At 43.6% G+C, this 21,429-nt stretch overlaps 1 protein-coding gene across 3 annotated transcripts in view; it reads right to left on the reverse strand.

The window, feature by feature from the left end:
* Positions 1-21,429, reverse strand: part of POC5 (POC5 centriolar protein) — a 1,778,414-nt gene that overhangs the window by 727,813 nt on the left and 1,029,172 nt on the right. For all 3 annotated transcript variants that reach the window (XM_044063961.1, XM_044063962.1, XM_044063960.1), the window contains exon 8: positions 20,839-21,001. In XM_044063961.1, the coding sequence (XP_043919896.1) occupies positions 20,839-21,001 (163 nt within the window). The remainder of the gene's footprint in view (positions 1-20,838; positions 21,002-21,429) is intronic.

Below are 21,429 nucleotides of genomic sequence, written 5' to 3' on the forward strand. Positions count from 1 at the left end.
GTTCTTCTTTTTATTAAGTTTCATTTATAGTATCACACTCATTTTGGGTGTTCATATGCTGGTTGGTGCTGGATATTGGAGTGTGTGGTGTGTGTAAATATATATGTATATATATATATATATATATATATATATATATATATATATATATATATATATGTATATATATATGTGTGTGTGTGTGTGTGCATGTATTTTAGAACACAAAATATTTACCTTCAACTAAAAGCAAATACACCACAAAGGCTTTTGAGCATAGTGAAGGAAAGAAGAGGTATAATAGAAAAAAATAGGGGGCTGGCAGGTGGGTAACCCAGACTGCAACAGTGAATACACTCGAACATCTACATTTATGGTAAGTGTACACAATTGTACTATGTTCTTCGTGTTTTACTGTTGCAGTCATTGCATTTAGGTAGATTCCCAAAGCTATGGATGGGAGGATGGAATTAAACAGCATTAGGAGCAGCTATAAGGCCCTGCAGGACTGCAGTGGCAAAGCCTGCCCTGGAATTAGAGAGGTAAATGGTAATGTTTTGTGAACGTATGAACTGAGCTCCATGTAGCAGCTTCTAGAATGTCTCTGGTAGGAACCCCTCTGAGAAAGGCTACAGAAATAGAAGCAGCCCTGGTGGAATGGGATCTGATCCCCTTGGGCACAGGTTTACCATGGTGCATGTAGCAGAAACAAATACAATGGCTTATCCATTTTGAAATAGTCTGCTTTGATATAGCCTTCCCCTCTGCTCCTGCAGCAAATGCCACCAATAGTTGCTCAGATTTTCTTAGAGATTTTGTCCTGTTTAAGTAGAATCTTAGTTGTCTGTGTACATCCAATGAATGCTGAATTTGCTCCCTCTAGTTCTGCGAATTTGGGAAAAAAGTTGGCAGGTGAATGGTCTGGTTAAGAGCCACACTGGATACCACCTTAGGCATGAAAGAAGGATTGGTCCTGAGGGCCACCCTGTCTGGGTAAAAGATGAAAGGCTCCACTGCCATGAGCGCCTGTAGTTCTGAAACCCTTCTAGTTGAAGTGACTGCTAAAAGAAAGGCTGTCTTCCAAGAAAGAAATTTTATGTCCGCAGTAGCAGCTTGTTCAAAAGGAGGTAAGGTGAGTTTTTCCAGCACAAAATTGAGGTCCCATGCAGGAGTCGGTGCTCTTCTGGGAGGTCTTAAATTTTTGGCCCCTCTGAGGTACTGCTTTAGCAGGGGATTAGAAAAGAAAGGAGGCTCTGTGTTGTAATGAGCTGAGATGGCAGAGGCATGGATTTTTATTGAAGAAAAAGACAGACCCTTGTGAAGCATCTCAGTTAAATATTGCAAAATCTGAGGAATATTGGGCTTTGCTGCGTCTTTTCCTTGTGCTTGGTTCCAAGCACAGAATCTCTTCCATTTATCAGCATAAAATTTTCTAGTACTAGGCCTTCTAGCCTCCAAAATGACATCCATCACAGGTTTACTGAGAGATGTGATTGGTGAAATGAGTTGATTAGCCATGCTGCAAAATTCAGAGTTTGGAGCTGAGAGTGCAGAATTTGATAGTTCTGCTGAGACAATAGATGAGGTGTTTGACCCAAGTACCATGGAGGAAGGTGTAACATATTCCTTAGAAGCAGGTACCAGTGTTGGCGAGGCCAGTCCGGAGCAATCAGAATCATTTTTGTTTTTTCCTGTCTGACTTTTAGTAAGACCTTGGAGAGCAGAGGCAGAGGGGGGAAAGGCATAGACTGATAGGTTTTTCCAGCTGAAGGATAGAGCATCCACTTTCCAAGCTTTTTTGTGATGAGTTCTTGTGCAGAATTTGTCCAACTGATAGTTTTGGGGAGTGGCAAATAGATCTATGTCTGAGCTCCCCCACTTTCGTGTCAACATGCTGAAGATTTTTGGATCCAGTTTCCATTCGTGTGGGTCCATAAGATTTCTGCTTAGGTTGTCTGCCAGAGAGTTTTGCTTTCCTGGCAGGAATTGAGCTTGAAGATGTATTTGGTAAGTCAAGGCTGTGTTCCACAAGGCCATGGCGAGTCTGCAAAGGGGGTAGGAGTAGGTACCCCCCTGCTTGTTTATGTACCACATAACTGTGGTGTTGTCCGTCTTTATCAGTAGCTGTCCTGGATGAAGGAAGTCCTTGAAGGCTGTCAGAGCATTCTGTACAGCTAGCATTTCTTTCTGGTTGATATGTAGATGCATTTGATTTGGGCTCCATTCGCCCTGAATGCATCTCCCTGCCAGATGGCCCCCCAAGCATAGTCTGAGGTGTCTGTAGTCAGGGTTTGGGTGGCAGGAGGTAGAATGAATGACAGTCCCTTGCTTTGGTGACATGCCTCTGCCCACCAAAGGAATTCCTGTTGCAGGCAGGGAACGAGAGGAATCATTGTTTCCAGGCTGACAATGTTGACTCCATAAGCTTTTTAGGTACCATTGAGGTTTCCTCATATGCAGTCTTGCATATGGAATTAGTAGAATGCAGGATGCCATGAACCCCAAAGCCTGCAGAATTTGTCTTGCAGATAGCCGGCTTTTTGTTGACACTTGTTTGAAGTATGTTGTCAATTGAATTTGTTTGTCTGGTGTGAGATAAGCCATCTGGGCAGTTGTATTCAAGCTTGCACCCAGGAATGTAATTATTTGAGAGGGCACCAGTTGTGATTTCTTTTCGTTTATGGTGTACCCTAGGCATGTTAGAAGCCTTTTTACAAATGCCAGATATTGAAGAAGAGTGTCCTTGTCCTCTGCCTGAATGAGACAATCATCCGGATATGGATAAATTTGAATGTTTCTTTGTCTGCAAAATGCAATTACTGGTGCCAGGCACTTTGTGAAGACCCTGGTCACAGTAGATAAGCCAAAGGGCAGTGCAGAGAACTGGTAATATATATAGCCTGCTTTGAAGCAGAGGTATCTTCTGCAAGATTTCCTGATTGGGATATGCAGGTATGCCTCTTTTAAGTCTAGAGTTACCAACCAGGCATTCTTGCCTAGCATGGGCAGTAGCTGTTGTAGAGTCAGCATCTTGAATTTTGGAATGTCCAGGAAAGTATTTAGAATGGATAAGTCCAGAATTGGACGCTATGATTTGCTTTTCTGGGTACCAGGAAAAGTCTTGAATAAAACCCTTGTCCTTTTTCCTTTTCTGGCACTGGTTGAATAACCCCCATATCCATGAGGGACATGACTTGTTTCTGGGCCTCTGCCCACTGATTTGGAGGCAGATCTGGCCATCCGTTTGGAATTGGCAACGTGTGGAAATGAAATCTGTACCCCTGGGATACTATATTTAAGACCCACTTGTCCTGGGTAATTAGATGCCAATTTTGAGCATGAAGTGCTAGTTTTCCCCCCAAAGGCTCCCAAAAGATAAGTGCTTGGAGATGGCAGAGGAAAGTCATTGAGACTGTTTACCGTAGGGTGGTGCTTTGCTACCTCCTGATCTGGAGGTGGAGGCACCCCATTGTTTTGTCCTGTAAGATCCTTGTGACTGAAACCTGGAGCCTTTGGAGCATCTGGGTTTGACGTGAGCAGCCCTGTTGGACACTGGATAGGACCAATTCTTGGTGCAGTGCCTATTGAACTTGGGTGGCTGCACTTGCAAGAAATCTTTTACAGTTTGCATAGATTTAGCTTTGTCTTCTATCTTTTTTAAAACCTCTTCTGCCTTATTACCAAACAGACTGTCCTGCTGTAAAGGAGCATCCAACAATTTAGCTTTAACATGATCAAGTAGATTTTGCTCCTTAAGCCAAGCATGCATTCTTATCATAGATCCAGTTACAGCAGCCCTGCAAGAGGCCTCCAAAGAATCAAAACCACATTGCAAAGTATGCTTTCCAACTTGTTTAGCTGAATGCAATAAATCATGTAACTCTATTTTCCGCACAATCAGAAATCAACATAATTTTCTGTTTCAGTAAGCCCATAACATGCTGTTGATATTTAAGCATATGAAATTGGCAGTTTAAAGCCCTGATTGCCAAGGTTGCAGATGTATAAACCTTCTTACCCCATCTATCCAGCGTCCTGGAGTCTCTATCTCCTGGGCAGGATTTTTGGCTGTAGAAGCCTTAACACCCTTGGGACCCTGAGAAATAGTTTCAGGGTCAGCAGCAGGATTTTTGAAAAGAAATTTGTGGGAGTCAGGAATCCTGTAATATCTATCTGGCTTACTAGGAGCCGGAGGCAGGGGAATCAGGAGCCATGCTGGATTCTGTGAAAACATAATCAACAATGTCTAAAACAGGAGGTATAGCCAAAGGCCTATGCTGAGGAAGAAGAAGAAAATCCCTAAGCCTCTTTTTGGATTCTGAGAAGTCCTGACTCTCCCAATGAAAATGTTCCCTTAAAGTATGCAAAGTCTCTCCAAAAGAAAAATCCTCAGGAGGAGAAGCAGAAGGGATGGATTCCTCTGCATCAAAGTCTTCATACGGTGGAATAGAAAATTCCTGATCAGAAGAAATGGAAAACTGATCTGAAGATTCATAATCAGTGCCTTGCCTAGGCCTCTTAGTGGGGGGGGGGGGGGGGGGTTGGAACCCCAGAGATCAAGTTAATTAAATCCTCAGCCATTTTAATCATTTGTTTTGTAGGCATAGCGGCCTGAGCATGTGGCTCACGCGTCGGTTTTTTAGACATAGAAGTAGGTTTTGGCCTTGTTTTTGATTATGGCGTCGGTTTAATATACAAAAGTTGAGGCCTGAAAACACCCTCAGAAGTCGGTGCCTGGTCAGCAGCTATGGACCCATCCAAGGGAGACGCATCCGCGGGTTCAATACTTGCAGAATCACGCGGCATACCGGACTCCAAATGGGTCTCGGTAGAGGCCTGCGACTCAAAAGTAGCTGGCATCAGGGGCTGCGAAAGTGCCTCACTGAGTACTGGCGAACCGACGACTGGCTTAGGAGAAGCTTTGTCGGTTTTGGACCTCGACGATCTATCTCTGTCTTTTTCCTTGCGTTTTTTTGTGAATTCCGGTAGTCTGATTGCTAACCGATGACATTTCAGGATAGTTAAATCTTGAACCAAAGTATTTAGAAGCAAAAATATACCGACGCTTAATAGTGCGTTGGTTAAATTTCACACAAAACTGACAGTAAGGCACGTTGTGATCAGGGTCTAGGCAAGGAATACAGTAAAAATGAAAATCCTTATGAGGTATTTGCTTCTCACAAGTAATACAATTATTAACTTTTACGGACATTGGTAAGGAGCAAGAAAAAGTTTCCCCAATGGGGTACTTAACTTTAGTTTGAAGATTTTGGTTCTGAAACTCAAAAACAAAAATTTCAGGAGTTGGCCGACCAGCACTTGCAAACTGCTTCTGCTTCGAGGACCGCACGGCAAGAAAGACTGGTTAAAATGGCGCCGGCTGCATGTTTTATACCCCTGATGACCTGACGTCATGGAAGAAGAGACAGTAACTGACGCAGGACCCAAGACTTTGTTATTCAGGCCGACCAATGGCAACCTGCCAGCAGATTACCCAAATGTAATGACTGCAACAGTGAAACACGAAGAACATCTGCTCCACTACTGATTGGTTAAGGGACCATTCATGTGGACTTAAAATCGATCTGCTGAGTCTGTCTGCAAGTATGCTGGATTCCCCCAGGATGTGCATTGCAACGAGAAAGCGGTTTCAAGAAATCGCCCATTCCCAAACCCTCATGGCCTCCCTTGCACAATGGGTATGAGCAGGTTTCCCCCCACTTGCTGATGTACCAAACCACACACATATTGTCCGTCATAATTGCAATTGGTTCCAGAAGAAGGCAGTCCAGAAAGGCTTGCAACGTGAGGAGGACCGCCCTCATCTCCAAAACATTTATGTGCAATTTGGTCTTTATAGTGGACCACATGCTTTGAAACATCCTTACCTGGAAATGCCCCACCCCAACAGGGAGGCATCTGTGGTCATCATGGGCAAAGGAGCGGGAAGAATGAATAGACTTCCAAGATGGAGTTCGTCCATTAATATCCACCACTGGAGATGGCACCTGCAAATCAGAGTGAGTCTGACTGGAACCGACAGAGAATGGCACTGAACAGACCACTATACTGCAAAGGTCCACTGAAGTACCTGGCTAGGGGCACCAAAAGAATGGCAGCAGACATGGATCCCAGGGTCATAAGGACCAGTTGAGCCGGTGGATTTGGAGCGTCTAATAAGAGTTGAACCTGCTGTCTCAGGGATAAGATTCTTTGAGTGGGAAGGGCTGCTACTTGCATTATTGTGTTTATCTCTGTCCCTATGAACTCGATATCATGTACCAGAGTCATCTTGGATTTTGTCATATTTACTGTGATCCTGAGGAGGTGAAACATATGCAACATGAACTGGACAGTTTGTAGTTGATGCCTTGTGGGTGCGGTCCAGAGCCAAAAGTCTAGTTAACGAAGAAAGTATAGTTGTGTACACTTACCATAAATGTAGATGTTTGAGAGTATTCACTGTTGCAGTCATTGCATTTGGGTTATCTGCCTGCAGGTAGCCCTCAGCCGGCCTGAATACAAGAGTTTTGGATTTCTGCGTCGGATGCGGTCTCTTCTTCCATGACGTCAGGTCGTCATGGGTATAAAACATGCAGCCGATGCCATTAAATCAGTTTTTCTTGCCCCACGTCAGGTACCCCCACAGTGGGAAGCAATTATATATTATGTTACACCTCCATCAAAAAGCAAATACACCAGAAAGCTTAAAACAAGAAGGAGAGGTAGAACCAATACAAGTCAGGGGGCTGGAGGGAGGGTAACCAGGACTGCAACAGTGAATACACTCGAACATCTACATTTATGGTAACTGTACACAACTGTACTATGTTCTTCGTGTGTTTCACTGTTGCAGTCATTACATTTGGCTTGATTCCCAAACTAAAGAAGGGAAGAGGATGTTAGAGAGCATTAGGGCCAGCTATTAAGCCCTGCAAGACTGCAGTGGCAAAACCAGCTCTGGATTTAGAAAAAATAGGCATGTGGTAATGCTTGGTGAAGGTATGTACAGAGATCCAGGTAGCAGCTTCTAGGATGTCCCTGGTAGGGACTCCTCTGAGAAAGGCTGTAGAGCTAGATGCAGCTCTGGTGGAAGGTGATTTTATCCCCTGTGGGGTAGGTTTTCCATGGTGCTTACAGCAGAAATTAATGCAATGAGCTATCCATTTAGAAATGGTTTGCTTTGAAATTGCCTTCCCCTCTGCCCCTGCAGCAAAGCCAACTAGCAGCTGTTCAGATTTTCTGAGAGGCTTAGTCCTGTCCAAAAAAAATCTAAGTTGGCTGTGCACGTCCAAGGAATGCAGAATTCATTCTCCTTTGTTTTTGTAGATTCAAGAAGAAGGTAGGCAAATGAATGGACTGATTTAGGGCCCACTAGACACTACCTTGGGCATAAAGGAAGGATTGGTCCTGAGGGAAACCCTGTCTGCATGGAAGATAATGAAGGGCTCCACTGCCATGAGGGCCTGTAATTCACACACTCTTCTTGCTGAAGTGATGGCTGGAAGGAAGACTGTTTTCCAAGAAAGGAATTTCAACTCTGCAGTTGCAGCTGGCTCAAATGGAGGGAGAGTGAGCTTTTCCAATACAAAGTTAAGGTCCCAGGCTGGAGTAGGGGCTCGCCTGGGGGGGGGGGTCTTAAAATTTTAGCCCCTCTGAGGAATTGCTTTAACAGGGGGTGCGAGAAGAGGGGTAGTTCAGTATTATAATATGCTGAAATGGCAGAGGCATGAATTATGACGAGAAGGATAGGCCCTTGTGGAGCATATATGTTAAGTACTGAAGAATATGAGGTAAGCTGGGCATCGTAGTGCTCATCCCCGGAGTCTGGCTCCAGGAACAGTATCTTTTCCACTTTTCAGCATAGGATTTTCTAGTACTAGGTCTCCTTGCTTCCAGAATGACATCTAGCACCTGCTTACTGAGGGAATTAGCCAGGCTGCAAGGTTCAGGGTTTGAAGCTGAGGGTGTAGAATCTGGCCCGCCTGCTAGGAGAGCAGGGAAGGTGTGTGAGGTAGGTGCCATGGATCCAGCCGTATCATACTGCGCAAGGGGGGGTACCCAGTGATGGTGAGGCAAGTCTGGTGCAATCAGTATTGTCCTTGGTTTGTCCTGTTTATCTTTAGCAGAACCTTCGAGAGGAGAGGCAGAGGGTGAAGGCATAAACCAAGAGGCTTTCCCAGTAAAGGACAGGGCATCCACTTTCCAAGCTTGACTGTGGGGAGTCCTTGTGCAGAATTTGCATAATTGGTAGTTCTGAGGGGAGACAAATAGGTCCATCTCTGGAATCCCCCATTTGCTCCTCAGGAGGTTGAATATTTTTGGTTCCAGTTTCCATTCGTGTGGGTCCATGAGATTTCTGCTTGGGTAGTCTGCCAGTGAATTTAGCTTTCCTGGCGGGAACTGAGCTTGTAGGTGCACTTGGTAGCTCAAGGCTGTGTTCCACAGAGCCATGGCTAGTCTGCAGAGAGGGTATGAGTGGGTTCCCCCCTGCTTGTTTATGTACCACATAACTGTGGTGTTGTCTGTCTTTACCAATAATTGTCCTGGAAGGATGTGGTCTTTGAAGGCTGTCAGGGAATTCTGTATAGCTAACATTTCTTTTTGGTTGATATGCAGGTGCATCTCACTCCGGCTCCATTTGCCCTGAATGCACTGCCCTGCCAAGTGAGTCCCCTCATGCAGAGTCTGATGTGTCTGTTGCTAGGGTTTGGGTGGCAGGGGGTAGATTGAAAGGGAGCCCTTATTGTGGTAGCAGGACTCTGCCCACCAAAGGAACTCTGTCTTTATACAAGGAATGATAGGAATCATTGATTCCAGGAACTCAGAATGTTGACACCATAGGCTTTTTAGATACCACTGTAGTTTCCTCATATGCAGTCTTGCATATGGAATCAGTTGAATGCAAGAGGCCATGAACCCCAGGGCTTGTAAAAATTTCCTTGCAGATAGCTGGGTCTTTGTGGCCAGTAGTTTGAAGTAGGTTGTCAAATAAACTTGCTTCTCTGGCGTGAGGTAAGGCACCTGGGAAGTTGTGTTCAAGCTTGCTCCCAGGAATACAATGTGTTGGCAGGGTACTAGGTGAGATTTCATTTCGTTTATGGTGTACACCAGTGAGGTTAGAAGTTTCTTTAGGAATGCCAAATGTTTTAATAGCAAGTCCTGGCTTTCTGCCTGAATCAGACAATCGTCCAGGTATGGGTTATATTTGAATATTTCTTTGCCTGCAAAATGCAATGGCTGGAACTAGACACTTTGTGAATACCCTGGGCGCAGTAGATAAGCCAAAGAGAAGTGCACAGAACTGATAGTGCATGGAGCCTGCTCTAAAGCGTAGGTATTTCTTGCAAGATTCCCTAATTGGAATGTGCAGGTAAGCTTCTTTAAGTCTAAGGTTGCCAACCAGGCATCTTTGCCTAGCATAGGAAGCAGCTGAAGTGTTAGCATACTAAATTTTGGGATTACCAAAAAGGTGTTTAGAATAGGGAGTTCCAGGATGGGATGCCAGGAGCTGTCTTTTCTGGGTACCAGGGAAAGTCCTGAAAAAAAAACCTTGTCCCCTTTCTTCTGCTGGGACAGGTTGAATAGCCCTGATACTTAGAAGAAAGAGAACCTGCTGTTGAGCCTCTGCCCTCTGATTTGGGGGTAGGTCTGGCCAACCATTTGGGGTGGAATCTGTAACCTTGGAAAACTATATTTAAAAGCCATTTGTCCTGGGTAATGAGTTCCCAGTTTTTTTTTGCATGCAGGGCAAGCTTTCCTCCTAACGGAGCAGGCAGTTGAGCAGGGCTTAGCAGGGTTAAGGTTAAGTCATTGTGATATTTTTCCATGTGGGGGTGTCTTACTACTTCCTGCTCTGGAAGTGGGAGCCCCCCACTGCTTAGGCCTGTGCATAGCCTGAGACTGTAACCTAGGTGGTCTGCTGTTCCTGGGTTTGGACTGAGAAGGCCTGGAAGAGACTGGAAAGGACCAATTCTTTGAAGGCCAATGCCTACTAAATCTGGGAGGCTGTACCTGCAGGAAATCTTTAACAGTTTGCATAGATTTAGCTATTTCCTCCATCTTTTTGAGGACGACTTCTGCTTTGTTGCCAAACAGGCAGTCTTGGTTTAAGTAAGCATCTAGTAATTTAGCTTTAACATGATCTGGCAAGTTTTGCTCCTTAAGCCAAGCATGCCTTTTAAGTACAGACCCAGTGACAGCAGCCCAGCAAGACGCTTCTAAAGAGTCAAAACCACATCGTAAAGTATGTTTACCAACTTGTTCAGCAGAATGCATTAAATCCTATAATTCTTTCTGTTCAGCAGAGTCAGGAATTATTTTCTGTTTAAGTAGTCCCATAATATAATGCTGGTACTTTAACATATGAAACTGGCAATTTAAAGCGCTAATGGCCAAAGTAGCAGAAGTGTATACCCTCTTACCCCATCTGTCCAAGGCCCTAGAATCTGTATTAGAAGGGGTATGAGTTTTGGCAGCAGTAGCCTTAATGCCCTTTGGTCCTTGGGAAATGGTCGCTGGATCCGCAGTAGGATTAGAGAACTTGTGAGAGTCAGGTACTCTAATACCGGTTTTCTGGGAGCTGGAGGTAAAGTGCTTGAGGACAGGCTAGATTCCAAGAAGGCATCATCTACAATGTCCAGAATAGGAGGGATAGCTAAAGGCCTGTGTTGAAGGAGTAAGAATTCCCTAAGCCTCTTTTTGAAGTCAGAGTAATCCTGGCTTTCCCAGTGGAAATGCTCTCTAAGAGTGTGCAAGGTTTCACCAAAAGAAAAATCTTCTGGAGGGGAAGAAGAGGGAATGCAATCCACTGCATCAGAATCCTCATAGGTAGATAAGGGCAAATCCTGGTACTCAGAAGAAACAGAAATATCAGAATCCTGATCAGAAGAATCAGAAGGAAAATCAGTTCTAGGTCTCTTAGGATGGCTTCCCCTAACTAAAGTAGTAAGGTCTTCAACCATTTTAAGCATTTGTTTTTTAGGCATATGGGCCTGACCATGCGGTTTGGATGTCGGTTTTCTAGGCATGGGTTGAGTTTTAGGCCTGGATGAAGAAGATGGCATCAGTTTAAAATGCAAATCTGTAGGCCTGAATACACCCTCAGAAGCCGGTGCCTGCACATCGACTCCGGACCCATCCAAGGCAGAGACATCCAAAGGTTCCATAGTCGAAGAAGCATCGCGTGGCATACCGGACTCCAAATGGGTCTCAGTAGAGGCCTGTGAATCTGAAGTAGCGGGTATCAGGGGCTACATAAGCACCTCACTGAGTACTGGCGAGCTGGTGACTTGCTTAACGGAAGAGTCATTGGCAGTTTTGGAGCTATGCGGTCTGTCTCTATCTTTATCCTTACGTTTTTTCGGAATATCGGTAGTCGGATGACTTACCAAAGCCATTTCTGGATAGTTATACATAGTACCAAAATAATGTGTTGCAAAAATAGACCAACGACGAATAGTTGACTAAGGCACAAAACTGACCATGAGGAACGTCATGGTCTGGGCCTAAGCAAGGAATACAGTACGAATTAATATTTTTATGAGGTATTTGCTTTCCACAGGTAAAACAATTGTTAACTTTTACTGACATCGGTTAAGAGCAAGAAAAAGGATCCTCAATGGGGTACTTAGCTTTTTTGAAGATTTTAGTTCTGAAACTCGAAAATGAAAATTTCAGGAGTCGGACGACTGGCACTTGCAAACTGCTTCTGCTTCGGGCACCGTGCGGCAAGAAAGACTGATGTAATGGCACTGGCTGCATGTTTTATACCCCTGATGACCTGATATCATGGAAGAAGAGACAGCATCTGACACAGGAATCCAAGACTCTGGTATTCAGACCGGCTAAGGGCTACCTACAGGCAGATAACCCAAATGTAATGACTGCAACAGTAAAACACGAAGAACATCCTGAAATCCTTGCAGACAAAGATGAGCTGCAACCACTTACATGCATTTAGTGAACACTCGGGAGGTGGTGGTAAAGCCAAAAGGCAGCGCTCTGAACTGGTAATGACTGGCCCCCAGCCAGAAGTGAAGATATCTCCTGGAGTGCCTGTCTGTTTTAATAAGATAGAATGGTTTACCTTTGTTTTGTCGCACATGGTATGTGTGATCATCCGGTTGTGACACCCGTATTGCTGAAATACAGAGAACACCGCAGGATCAAATGTTGAAAATGGTTTGCTGGAAAGCCATTTCTGACATCTGATCCGTGTGCTTGATTGGCATAAAAGCATTTGCTTATTTGCCATTCAAACACATGGTGAATCGGCATTGTCGTTTTTCACAGCAGTACTTTTGGCATTAAGCACATCGGACACACAGCTTACGACAAAACAAAGGTAAACCAATAGTACATGTCCTGGAGATCTATAGAGCACATCCAGTCATCCTGGTGCAGCAGCGGCAGAATGGACTGCACCGTAACCATTCAGAACTTTGACTTACACACAGATTCAGAACGCTCATGTCCAAAATGGGTCGAAGGTCTCCTGTCGTCTTTGGCACTAAAAGAGAAACATGAGTAAGTTCCGCACCACTTGTTGTTTGGTGGGGACCTTCCAGATGATTGTCTTGTTTAGAAGTTTTTGAACTTCTAGAAGGGCACTCACCCTCTGACTAGGTGTTATGTCAGGGAAACACCTGTTAGAACTGGGAGGAGGAAGGGAAAAGAGAATACAGTAACCCCTGGAAAATATATTTAACACCCAGGTGTCACTTGTTATGTTTGTCCAGGCTTCCAGGTGTAAAGAAAGTCTGCCCCCATGACTGCCTCCAGAATAGGACAGTTGGGCAGCACTTCAGGAGTGCTTGAAGGGCCTGTCAGAGAAGGGTTCCCTGAAGCCCTGATTTTGTGGACCCTCCCTCCCTCTCAGATGGTGTCTGCCATTGAACCCCCCCCCCCTCAGCCTCTAAAAGAGGATTCATTCTGCAAATCAGTAAACGACCCCTGGGATTTACAGAACCACATTTTCTTCCCACTCCATTGGTTCCTGAATAAGGTCCATTGGGGAGAAGAAAACTTGATCCCCATGGCAGACAGGGTCTTGCCTTCCTGCTTGTTGTGGGTAAGAGTTTCTTTAACAAGGTCCCAAACAAAGAGGAACTGTCAAAAGGGGCGTTAATGAATGATGCCTTAAAGGGTTCTGCAATCACACAATGTCTCATTCAGGCACGTCTCCTAAGGGCTATACCTGAACCAGCTGCTTGTTAGGCACCTTCTGCAGCATAGGAGATTAGATTAACCTCATCCAGGAGTTAGCTATAGAGGGCATAGTGGTCATCTGAAGAGAGATCTTTTTATAATATTCCTCAGACAGTGACTGCATCTGAGAGGTGAAGATTTCCTTAATCAAATCTCTCTGAAGGAGAGTAAAATGTGCCAAGTAATTCAATGCTCTCAGTGAGAAAGTGGCAAAGGCATATATGTGCTTCTCATGCCTATCTAAAGCCTGAGATTCCTTGTTTGGGGGATGAACAGTGGAGTTCTGCTCCACTAGCTCCTTTTTGGTGGCTGCCAACACCACAATGAAATCAATTGGGACACCTTTACTCCAAAAGGGATGGTCACTGGGAGGGCTAAGATACTTAGCTACATGTTTGGGAATTGGTTCCATTGTGTCCGGCTCCTTCCAAGCCCAGTGGGTGATGGTCGATGAAGTCATATGCCAGAGGGATCACTCAGGATGTCTAAGGACGCTTTACAAATGCCTTCAGGAACAATAACTCCTCTGAGGAATGGGGTTGGGGAAGACCATCCACCCTTTTGCTTCAGAATTTCTAGGATATCCCCAAAGGAAATATCATCTGGTGGAGATTGGGGGGACCCCACTCCTTCATCAAATTCAGTGTCCCCTGTCAATGACTCCAAGGGGGAGTCTAGGTGCTTCGTCTTGCACCAACACTTCCGAGGAATCTCCTACAATGGGTATTTGGGGGAGGACTTGGAAGACACTGGGATCCCTTGCTGAGGGACAGACTGAAGGCTTTCTGGGAAATGGACCATGGATCTGATGAATGGAAGCAAAGCCCTGATCCACAGAGGATTGGGTAAGGCCTGGTGGAGGAGGAACCAAGTCTCTAGGAGTACAGAATGCCCTCTCTGCCACTAACAAGGACAACAATGCAGAGAGGACCCATCCCACTACACCAGTGGCAGACACCACCCAAGGCAGGGGAGGACTAGGTCATCCCAGATCAGAGACCTCCAGAAGGCACATGCCCCAAGCTGTTGAAGGACAAGGCCCTCATGGGGAGGGATGGCTCTGAAAAGGTTGGAACTGAAACCGGTCCCAAGGACTCTGCACTGACCTGTCTGGTCCGGGACCCACTCAGTTCTGAAGGGAGCAGAGCCAAGCCAGTGACACTGTCGGGGTCAAGGAAAATGTTATTCTGTGCTCAGATGCCAGTTCACTTGGGAGCGCCAGGCCCTGTGGCTCCGAAACAGAAGACCGGACTAGAGTAGGAGGCTGTAATATGGGGGTCGGGGCTCTTGAGGATCCAGCATGGGTCAGAGAAGGCAAGATCAAGATCCCCAGCTGGATCTGGGCTTTGAGGAAACATCATCAGATCCATATCTGAGTGGGACAGCCGAGAGGATCTGGGGAACACAGACAAGTGCATTGACCTAGCCGGCGACACGGTGGGCCGGAGAGTCCAAATAGGGGAGGGAAGATTTACTCCATCCCTGAGTATGGCTCTGAGACCTCCAATCCTAATGAACCTGACAAGGACTCCAGAGAGGAGGAGCAGTGGATCTGAATAGGCTTCACTGGCTCCGATAGGATGCTCGGTCCAGAGGTCTGGGGATCTAGCACAGATGAGGACGTAGTCAACGGAGGCCCCACTGGATCCAACAGCCCTGTCAGATTCCGAGAGAAATAAGAACCTGACAGATCTCAGGAAGATTCTTTTTTTGTTAAAGAGATAAGAAAGAAGAGAGAGAGAAAATCAAGAAAAGGAAGGGTTAGATGGAGGGCAGGAAAAAAAACCCTAATGCCAGCGACAACTACCGAAAGAAAAGCCTAAAATGAAAGGGAAGGCTAACAGAAGATGTACAGAACAAACTATAAAAGAGCTATCAAACAACTAACGGGAAGAAATTTACAGAAAAAAGGAAGCAATACCACTTATCTGGAAGAGGATCGGAAATCACTTCTTTGCTGGAAAGTGGCAAACAAGATCTGGGGTGCTTGAAAAGGAGTGAGGTATTATGGAAGTGGGAGGAGTTTGAGGCTCAGATTGTATGTCTGGAAGAACTGACAGAGTTGGTTGGATCCAAGGACAGATCCAAAGACCCATTTGTAATGCATAGTGAAATGGACATCAGATGGTGAATATTTAACTGCACAGTGATTGAAACTGTAGATTCATTTAAGGAACTGGGTATATGGTTAGATCCAGCTTTGAGTTTTTGTAATCGTATCAACCAATTGATTAAGGATCGTTATGCAACTATAGGTTGTATAAAAAGATTTATAAAAGTCTAGGAAGTCAGAAATGATGAAGGCATTGTTTGTTAGTTATATTAGATCCAAACTTGTGTATGGAATAACAATATAGAAACCATAAGAAAACAAGCATGAGTAAACTGGAAAGAGTATAGCAGAAATATATCAAGTGCATCCACAGATGTGAAAATTTAAGTTACTATGAAAAACTAAAATGTCTGAACTTGCACAATGTCTCATACGGATACTTAAGAGGAGACTGTATTCAGGTATATAGGGCATTCAGAGACAACTACCTCTGGGAATGTTTGGGGTTATCAAAAAGTAGTACAGAATCATAGAAAATTCTATAGGAATGAAAAGTGTACTAATTGGTTCTCTGAGACAGCAGCTGATGCATGGAAACAGACTACCAAACTACTTAAAAAGAAGCACTATTTTGGATATTTTTAAGAACAACCTGGACACTTATTATGGGAACAGCTGTTCTGGTATACTGGCAGGCTATAAGAGCATTAATGCCCATGCTTGAAATGCTTGTGCATGTAAGCCTCGAGTAATGAGCTGGAGTGCAGCAGAACCCAGTAGTTTCTGTTGAGTCTAAGTATCTCTGATACGTGGATGGGCGACTGGAATGACAAGTCTTCAGGTTCAAGCTGATTACTCTTACGTTTCAGCTGATCAACAAGGCATTTGTTGGCACTAATACTGAAAAAATTCACTACCCTTTGGGAGAGAGCCAGGTGTGTTCTTTCTGTAGGTCCTACAAGCATGGCTAGACCCCTCACTTGTTGAAAAGAGTTTAGCACTAGTGGGACATAGAAGACTATTTAACTAATGAAGTTATCTCTAAGAGGGGTGGATTCCAGCCAAATGTCCAAGTTTTAATTCCTGTGGAGGTATTCCAGCAATGGCCTTACATTATACATACTACATTCTCACTAGTCCTACTTAAGCAGCTTTCAAGCATGGCTACCTTTCTGGAAACAAGGCTAGTTAGGTGCTTTTCTATTTAGTATTTTCAAATGGCACAACTGAGAATAGGGTACTAATGGCAATGGCTTAATGTCATGCTTCTTCCCAAAACAGTAAAGGCAGTGCTGACACAGGTCATAACTAGAAATTTGATGGTCACATGGATGCTTAATGAACCTGTACATGGGCAAAGAACAACTGAATATTTCTGACGTGTGTCAGGATCAAGATCCAAACTGTCTGAATAGAAGAAAAGAACTGGCAGATTTCAAAGTTACAAGCATACATATGTGTATGCAGCAGGTGTGTATTCACGTGCTAGCACTAAGCACACATGCCCCTTGCATGCATCAGAGAGAAAAAACCCTGACTGATTAAAAGATGATCCCTGATGTTAAATCAGCAAAGGCTTTGAAACCAATCCACCTGCTTTTTTATGAATACAATAAAACAGTCCTTCTCATATGGTTAGGAGTGTGTGTGTGTGTGTGTGTGTGTGTGTGTGTGTGCGTGCATGCAAGTAAACTGTGGCAGCTCTCACCAGGATGGCATTCCAAGGTGATGGAAAGTGACTAAAAAGTACAGTTGTGTATGTAAACATACCATAACAGTCTATGCTTGAATGATCATCAATGATGCAGTACCCTAAGCTATATGGGTTGTATCCTTTACAAAATATAACCCATATAGCTTAGGCTACTGCAGCAGTGATCATAATAAGGAACTTGTAATTGTTGCTGTGCATTTTGCAAACAGAACAATTATTCTAAAAATATAACACCAATAAAATCTTATAGATGTTGTATAACAAAGAAGGGCTGGAACACTCCCAGTTTACAAAAGATAGCCTCTCTTGAAAGAGGTATCCTGGTTGAAGTTCAAAAAGGAGAGATGCTGTGAATGACACCCTAAGGATCATAGGAGGTTACTGGAGCCCTTACAAGCCTAGCCAACTTCAACCCATGTTCCCAAGGGTGTCTGGTTCAAGCAGACACTAAAATCAGCACCTATTTCCCCTGTCCAAGAAGGACACAGGTAGAACCCCTGGGGTGAATTTCCGGTTACCCATTCAGTTGTCCAAATTACGCTTAAATAGGGCCACTGGTGGTCTTTTTTTAATATGAATAGGAAGGTGGGTCAACCTCTGAGACAAATCTATCTCTCCAGCATGTTCTGTTGATGACGCACACCAGGTTAAGGTCCTTTAAGTGAGTGACCCATGTGCCATTTGACTTGCGAATGTGCAACATTTCCATTAAAGCTGTCAGAGATTGCTCTATATGCAAGGCAGAGGTCACCACCTCTGATCAGTCTGTATGGCACAATAAAATGACAATGATTTTCTTGAAGACCATGAATTTTCGTTGTAAGGAACCTTTGTAGTCTCTCCAATTGCTACAAGTGTTTGGAATGGAACATACCAAAAGGAGCATTGTACTCTATTATTGGCCTGATGAGGGAAGAGTACAGTGGGATTATAACCTCTTTTTCTGGAGGCAATGCCCTTGTTTATGAGATGAGCAATATGAAATACCCTTCTTACCATGGGTGATCGAAGTTAAGGCTGCTGTCAACCTGTATGCCTAGATCTCTCACCAGTGACTGTGTGCTTAGGGTTTTGCTATTGATGTGGTAGTTTGCAGGAACATCAACCTTGCCAAAGGGGATGATAATGTATTTTTTTGCATTAAGTTTAAGACCACGATTTTGGCACCAGTCATTAGTCTGCGCAAGACCTTCTTGCAGGATGTTGATATCGCTAGGGGTTTCAATGATCACTCCCAGTTTGCAATCATCAGCAAACTTTGTCAGCCACAGTCCTTTAGTTTTAGCCTGTACTCTGAGAAGTAGATTCCAAACAGTAGGGGTTCCAGAACCAATTCCTGTGGAACACCACTGGTTAAGGGTCTGCTGGAGGAGGTGGAGTCCCCCATTTTGACCGTATGAGTTTTACCAGTGAGCCAGTTTGCAACTCACCTGACAATATATGGGTTGATACCTAGCTGGGTGAGTTTATCACTAATGCCTGAGAAGGGGATTGTGTCAAAGGCCTTGACTAAGTCTAGGTAGGTGGTATGCACAGATTTACCGTCATCTAGGGTTTTGGTGTCTGTCTCAAAGAATTCCATCAAGTTTAACAGGCATGATGATTTCCCATATTTTTGTTAACAAGGTCCATGAAGATTTATTCCATGGCCTTGCAGATAAGGCTGGTCAGGCTAATGGGTCCGTAGTTCCCAGAGTCCATGGATGCACCCCCTTTGTGCAAAGGGATGATGGTAGCCCTTTTCAATTCCACTGGGACAAAGCTGGTACTTAAGCTATGACTGAAAAGTGTGCTCAATGGTGATGCTAATTCCTGCTTTACCCTCTGTATAACACAGCCTGGGATGTTGTCTAGTCCCACAGAGGTGGTGTTTTTGGCCTTGGAGAGGGCATATAAGACCTGCTTCTCTGAGATACTAGGTGGGAGACAGGGGTTAGGGATGCTTTGGGGTATATGTGGCAGGGACAGGGGAGTGAAGTTTTCACTGAACCTGTCAGCCAGCAAGTTTACTATATCCAAAGGTTCTATATATGCAGTGTATTTTTTCCTACCAAGGGAATCCAGAAAGAAGACAGCTATTGGAAATCACTTATGATATGAGAATGTGTGTCCCTTTCTATCTGAGAATAATCTATACCACAATTGTGTTTGTACCCTAATAAAACTATGCTTATTTTATGAAGTAATGGACTGTAGTGCATTTCTGTACACCTCACTGGCAGGTGCAGTGGGCATATTTTGACACTTTTATTTTTCAAATGAACAAGTCTTGAGCCTGTTCCCTTTTGCTGCCTGGACAAGTCTATTAGTTTGAACACATTTTCACCACCTGGAATGAAAGTATTCCTGTGGTGTGTGGACAAGCTTACTCCATCTGAATGGAAAGTAGTCCTGTATGTGGGATACGTGAAGCATACCTGCATTTGCCTTTTTGAAAAGATGACTGTTGAACAGCTGCTATAAATTACTGCTGCTGTAAGTTCAGGGAGTGTGTCAGTTACCAAAGCAATTGCAATATCAAAGACAGTTCCACCAAAGAAACAGTTATTTAATGAAGAATATTGTGAAGTGTGTCTGGTAGTCTTTAATGGGTACCTTCACCAGGAGGAATGGAAATGCAGTGAATGCACTAGAACCTTCTTTGCTCAGTTGACTGGAAAGCCTTTAAATGCATTCACGAACATGAAAGGGACTGAATATCAGGACTGTGAAAAGGTAAAAGCCACAGTTAGCTCAAGCTGGTGCTACCTCAGAGACACAAGCTCAAACATTTTATAGCTGGACATTTTTTTCATAACAAAACTAAGACCTTAGTTATATGATCTAAAATGTGTTTTAACAGCATGAGTTCAATACACTAACAGTAAAATACACAAAATACCAGCTAGTGATACACTGAAAGCTTTGCCTGCTTCTTTACATGAATGACTGTTTTAAAGCAATCCTAAAGTTTCTGAAAATTTTGTTTCATTAGCAGAGAGATTGTTATGCAGTGAAACAATGTTTACACATTGTTAAAAGCATCTTAACGCAATTTAAAGTACCTTAAAATGCTTTTAATCTAGTGGCCTGCTTCAACAATTCTCACAATCTTCCATACTCTGGATCAGGTCTTGAGGAATAAACAAGTACTAGGCATGGTAGCTTTTGGCATTATTTTTCTACCCTAAACACACCTGTTCATGAATTTTGAGGATGCCACTTGATACATCTATGATCTCCTGAAGATTTCTTCAAAAGAAAACTTACATAAGCAAACCAAATAAAGGTATTATGAGCCACTTAAATTAGTTCTTCTCTAGCACAGCTAAGAATTTGAAATATACTTCGAATGGTTAGAACTTAAAACAGTGAAGAACAATAAGACAGCTACAACACAGCCTCATGTTCCCTACATTAATACTCAACTTTGAATGGCAACTGTACTGCTTCCTTGCAGAGCAGATGAATACTACTCAGAAAAATGTCAGAAAAGTAGCATACAGAAAGTGGGAAACCCCAGATGTTATGATTTACTGTTGCAGAAACCTTCTGCACAGAAGATTTAATACAATTAGTTTACTGACCACTGGGATGGTGGGCATTTTTGCCCATATACTTTGAATTTTCTCAAATAAAAGATTATGGGGTACACTTGGCACATTGCTAAGCTGCTTCTTAACAGCTGCTCCAGGAATAACCATTCATGAACCTCTTAAAGCAGATCCTTAAATTTCAGACTTCAGTAATGATGATTAGTTCAGTACTATAAATTAAAATGCCGTGTTTCTCTCACTGTAGTAGTACTTGGCATAAGCACATTCTGAATACAATTATTTCAGACAATAAACTGGCAGAGTCCTGAAATGCATGCATCATACAGTTAACTTCTTTTCAGACTGACCAGGATCTTTCCTTGCTTCTCTGCCCTGGAACATAGTCATGGCTTCCATATTTAAAGCACACACTCCACGCATAAAAGCTTTTTTCATAGACTCTTCAAACCTCTCCCTTTCACTATGGAGCCTCTGGATCTCTATCCTTGCTGCTTCTAAGGCATCATTTAGCTAAAAGATAAAACATGATAGGAAAAAAAAACTGTTCATGCTTTTGAAAAAGATTAGACATAAAACATCAAATATAGTCTTCTAGAAAATAATACAGAACATAAAGCACAGAGCATAAATGAAAGTGTGTGAAAACATCCTTATAAGCAGACTGCAGAAAGTTGCATTGCAACAGAGATGCAAAAACTCACCACATCTGTTACTACAATACCCTCCAGTAGGTACACACATGGGTTTACTTTTCAACAGCCCTTTTAGTGGTTAATTATGTTTTTAATCTCAACTTCATATACATATATGTACTAGTACAATACTATACATTCTGCTCTAGGATGAAAAAGATTTTTGAATATTAACTGTATCAGTATCTTTTCAACAAGGAGATCCCTTTGATGCTTTGTAAGCTCTCTGTGAACTATGGCTTTTGC

This window comes from Protopterus annectens, chromosome 2.part2 (assembly GCF_019279795.1).
Source record: "Protopterus annectens isolate FY-2018-M chromosome 2.part2, PAN1.0, whole genome shotgun sequence".
Lineage (NCBI taxonomy): Eukaryota > Metazoa > Chordata > Ceratodontiformes > Protopteridae > Protopterus > Protopterus annectens.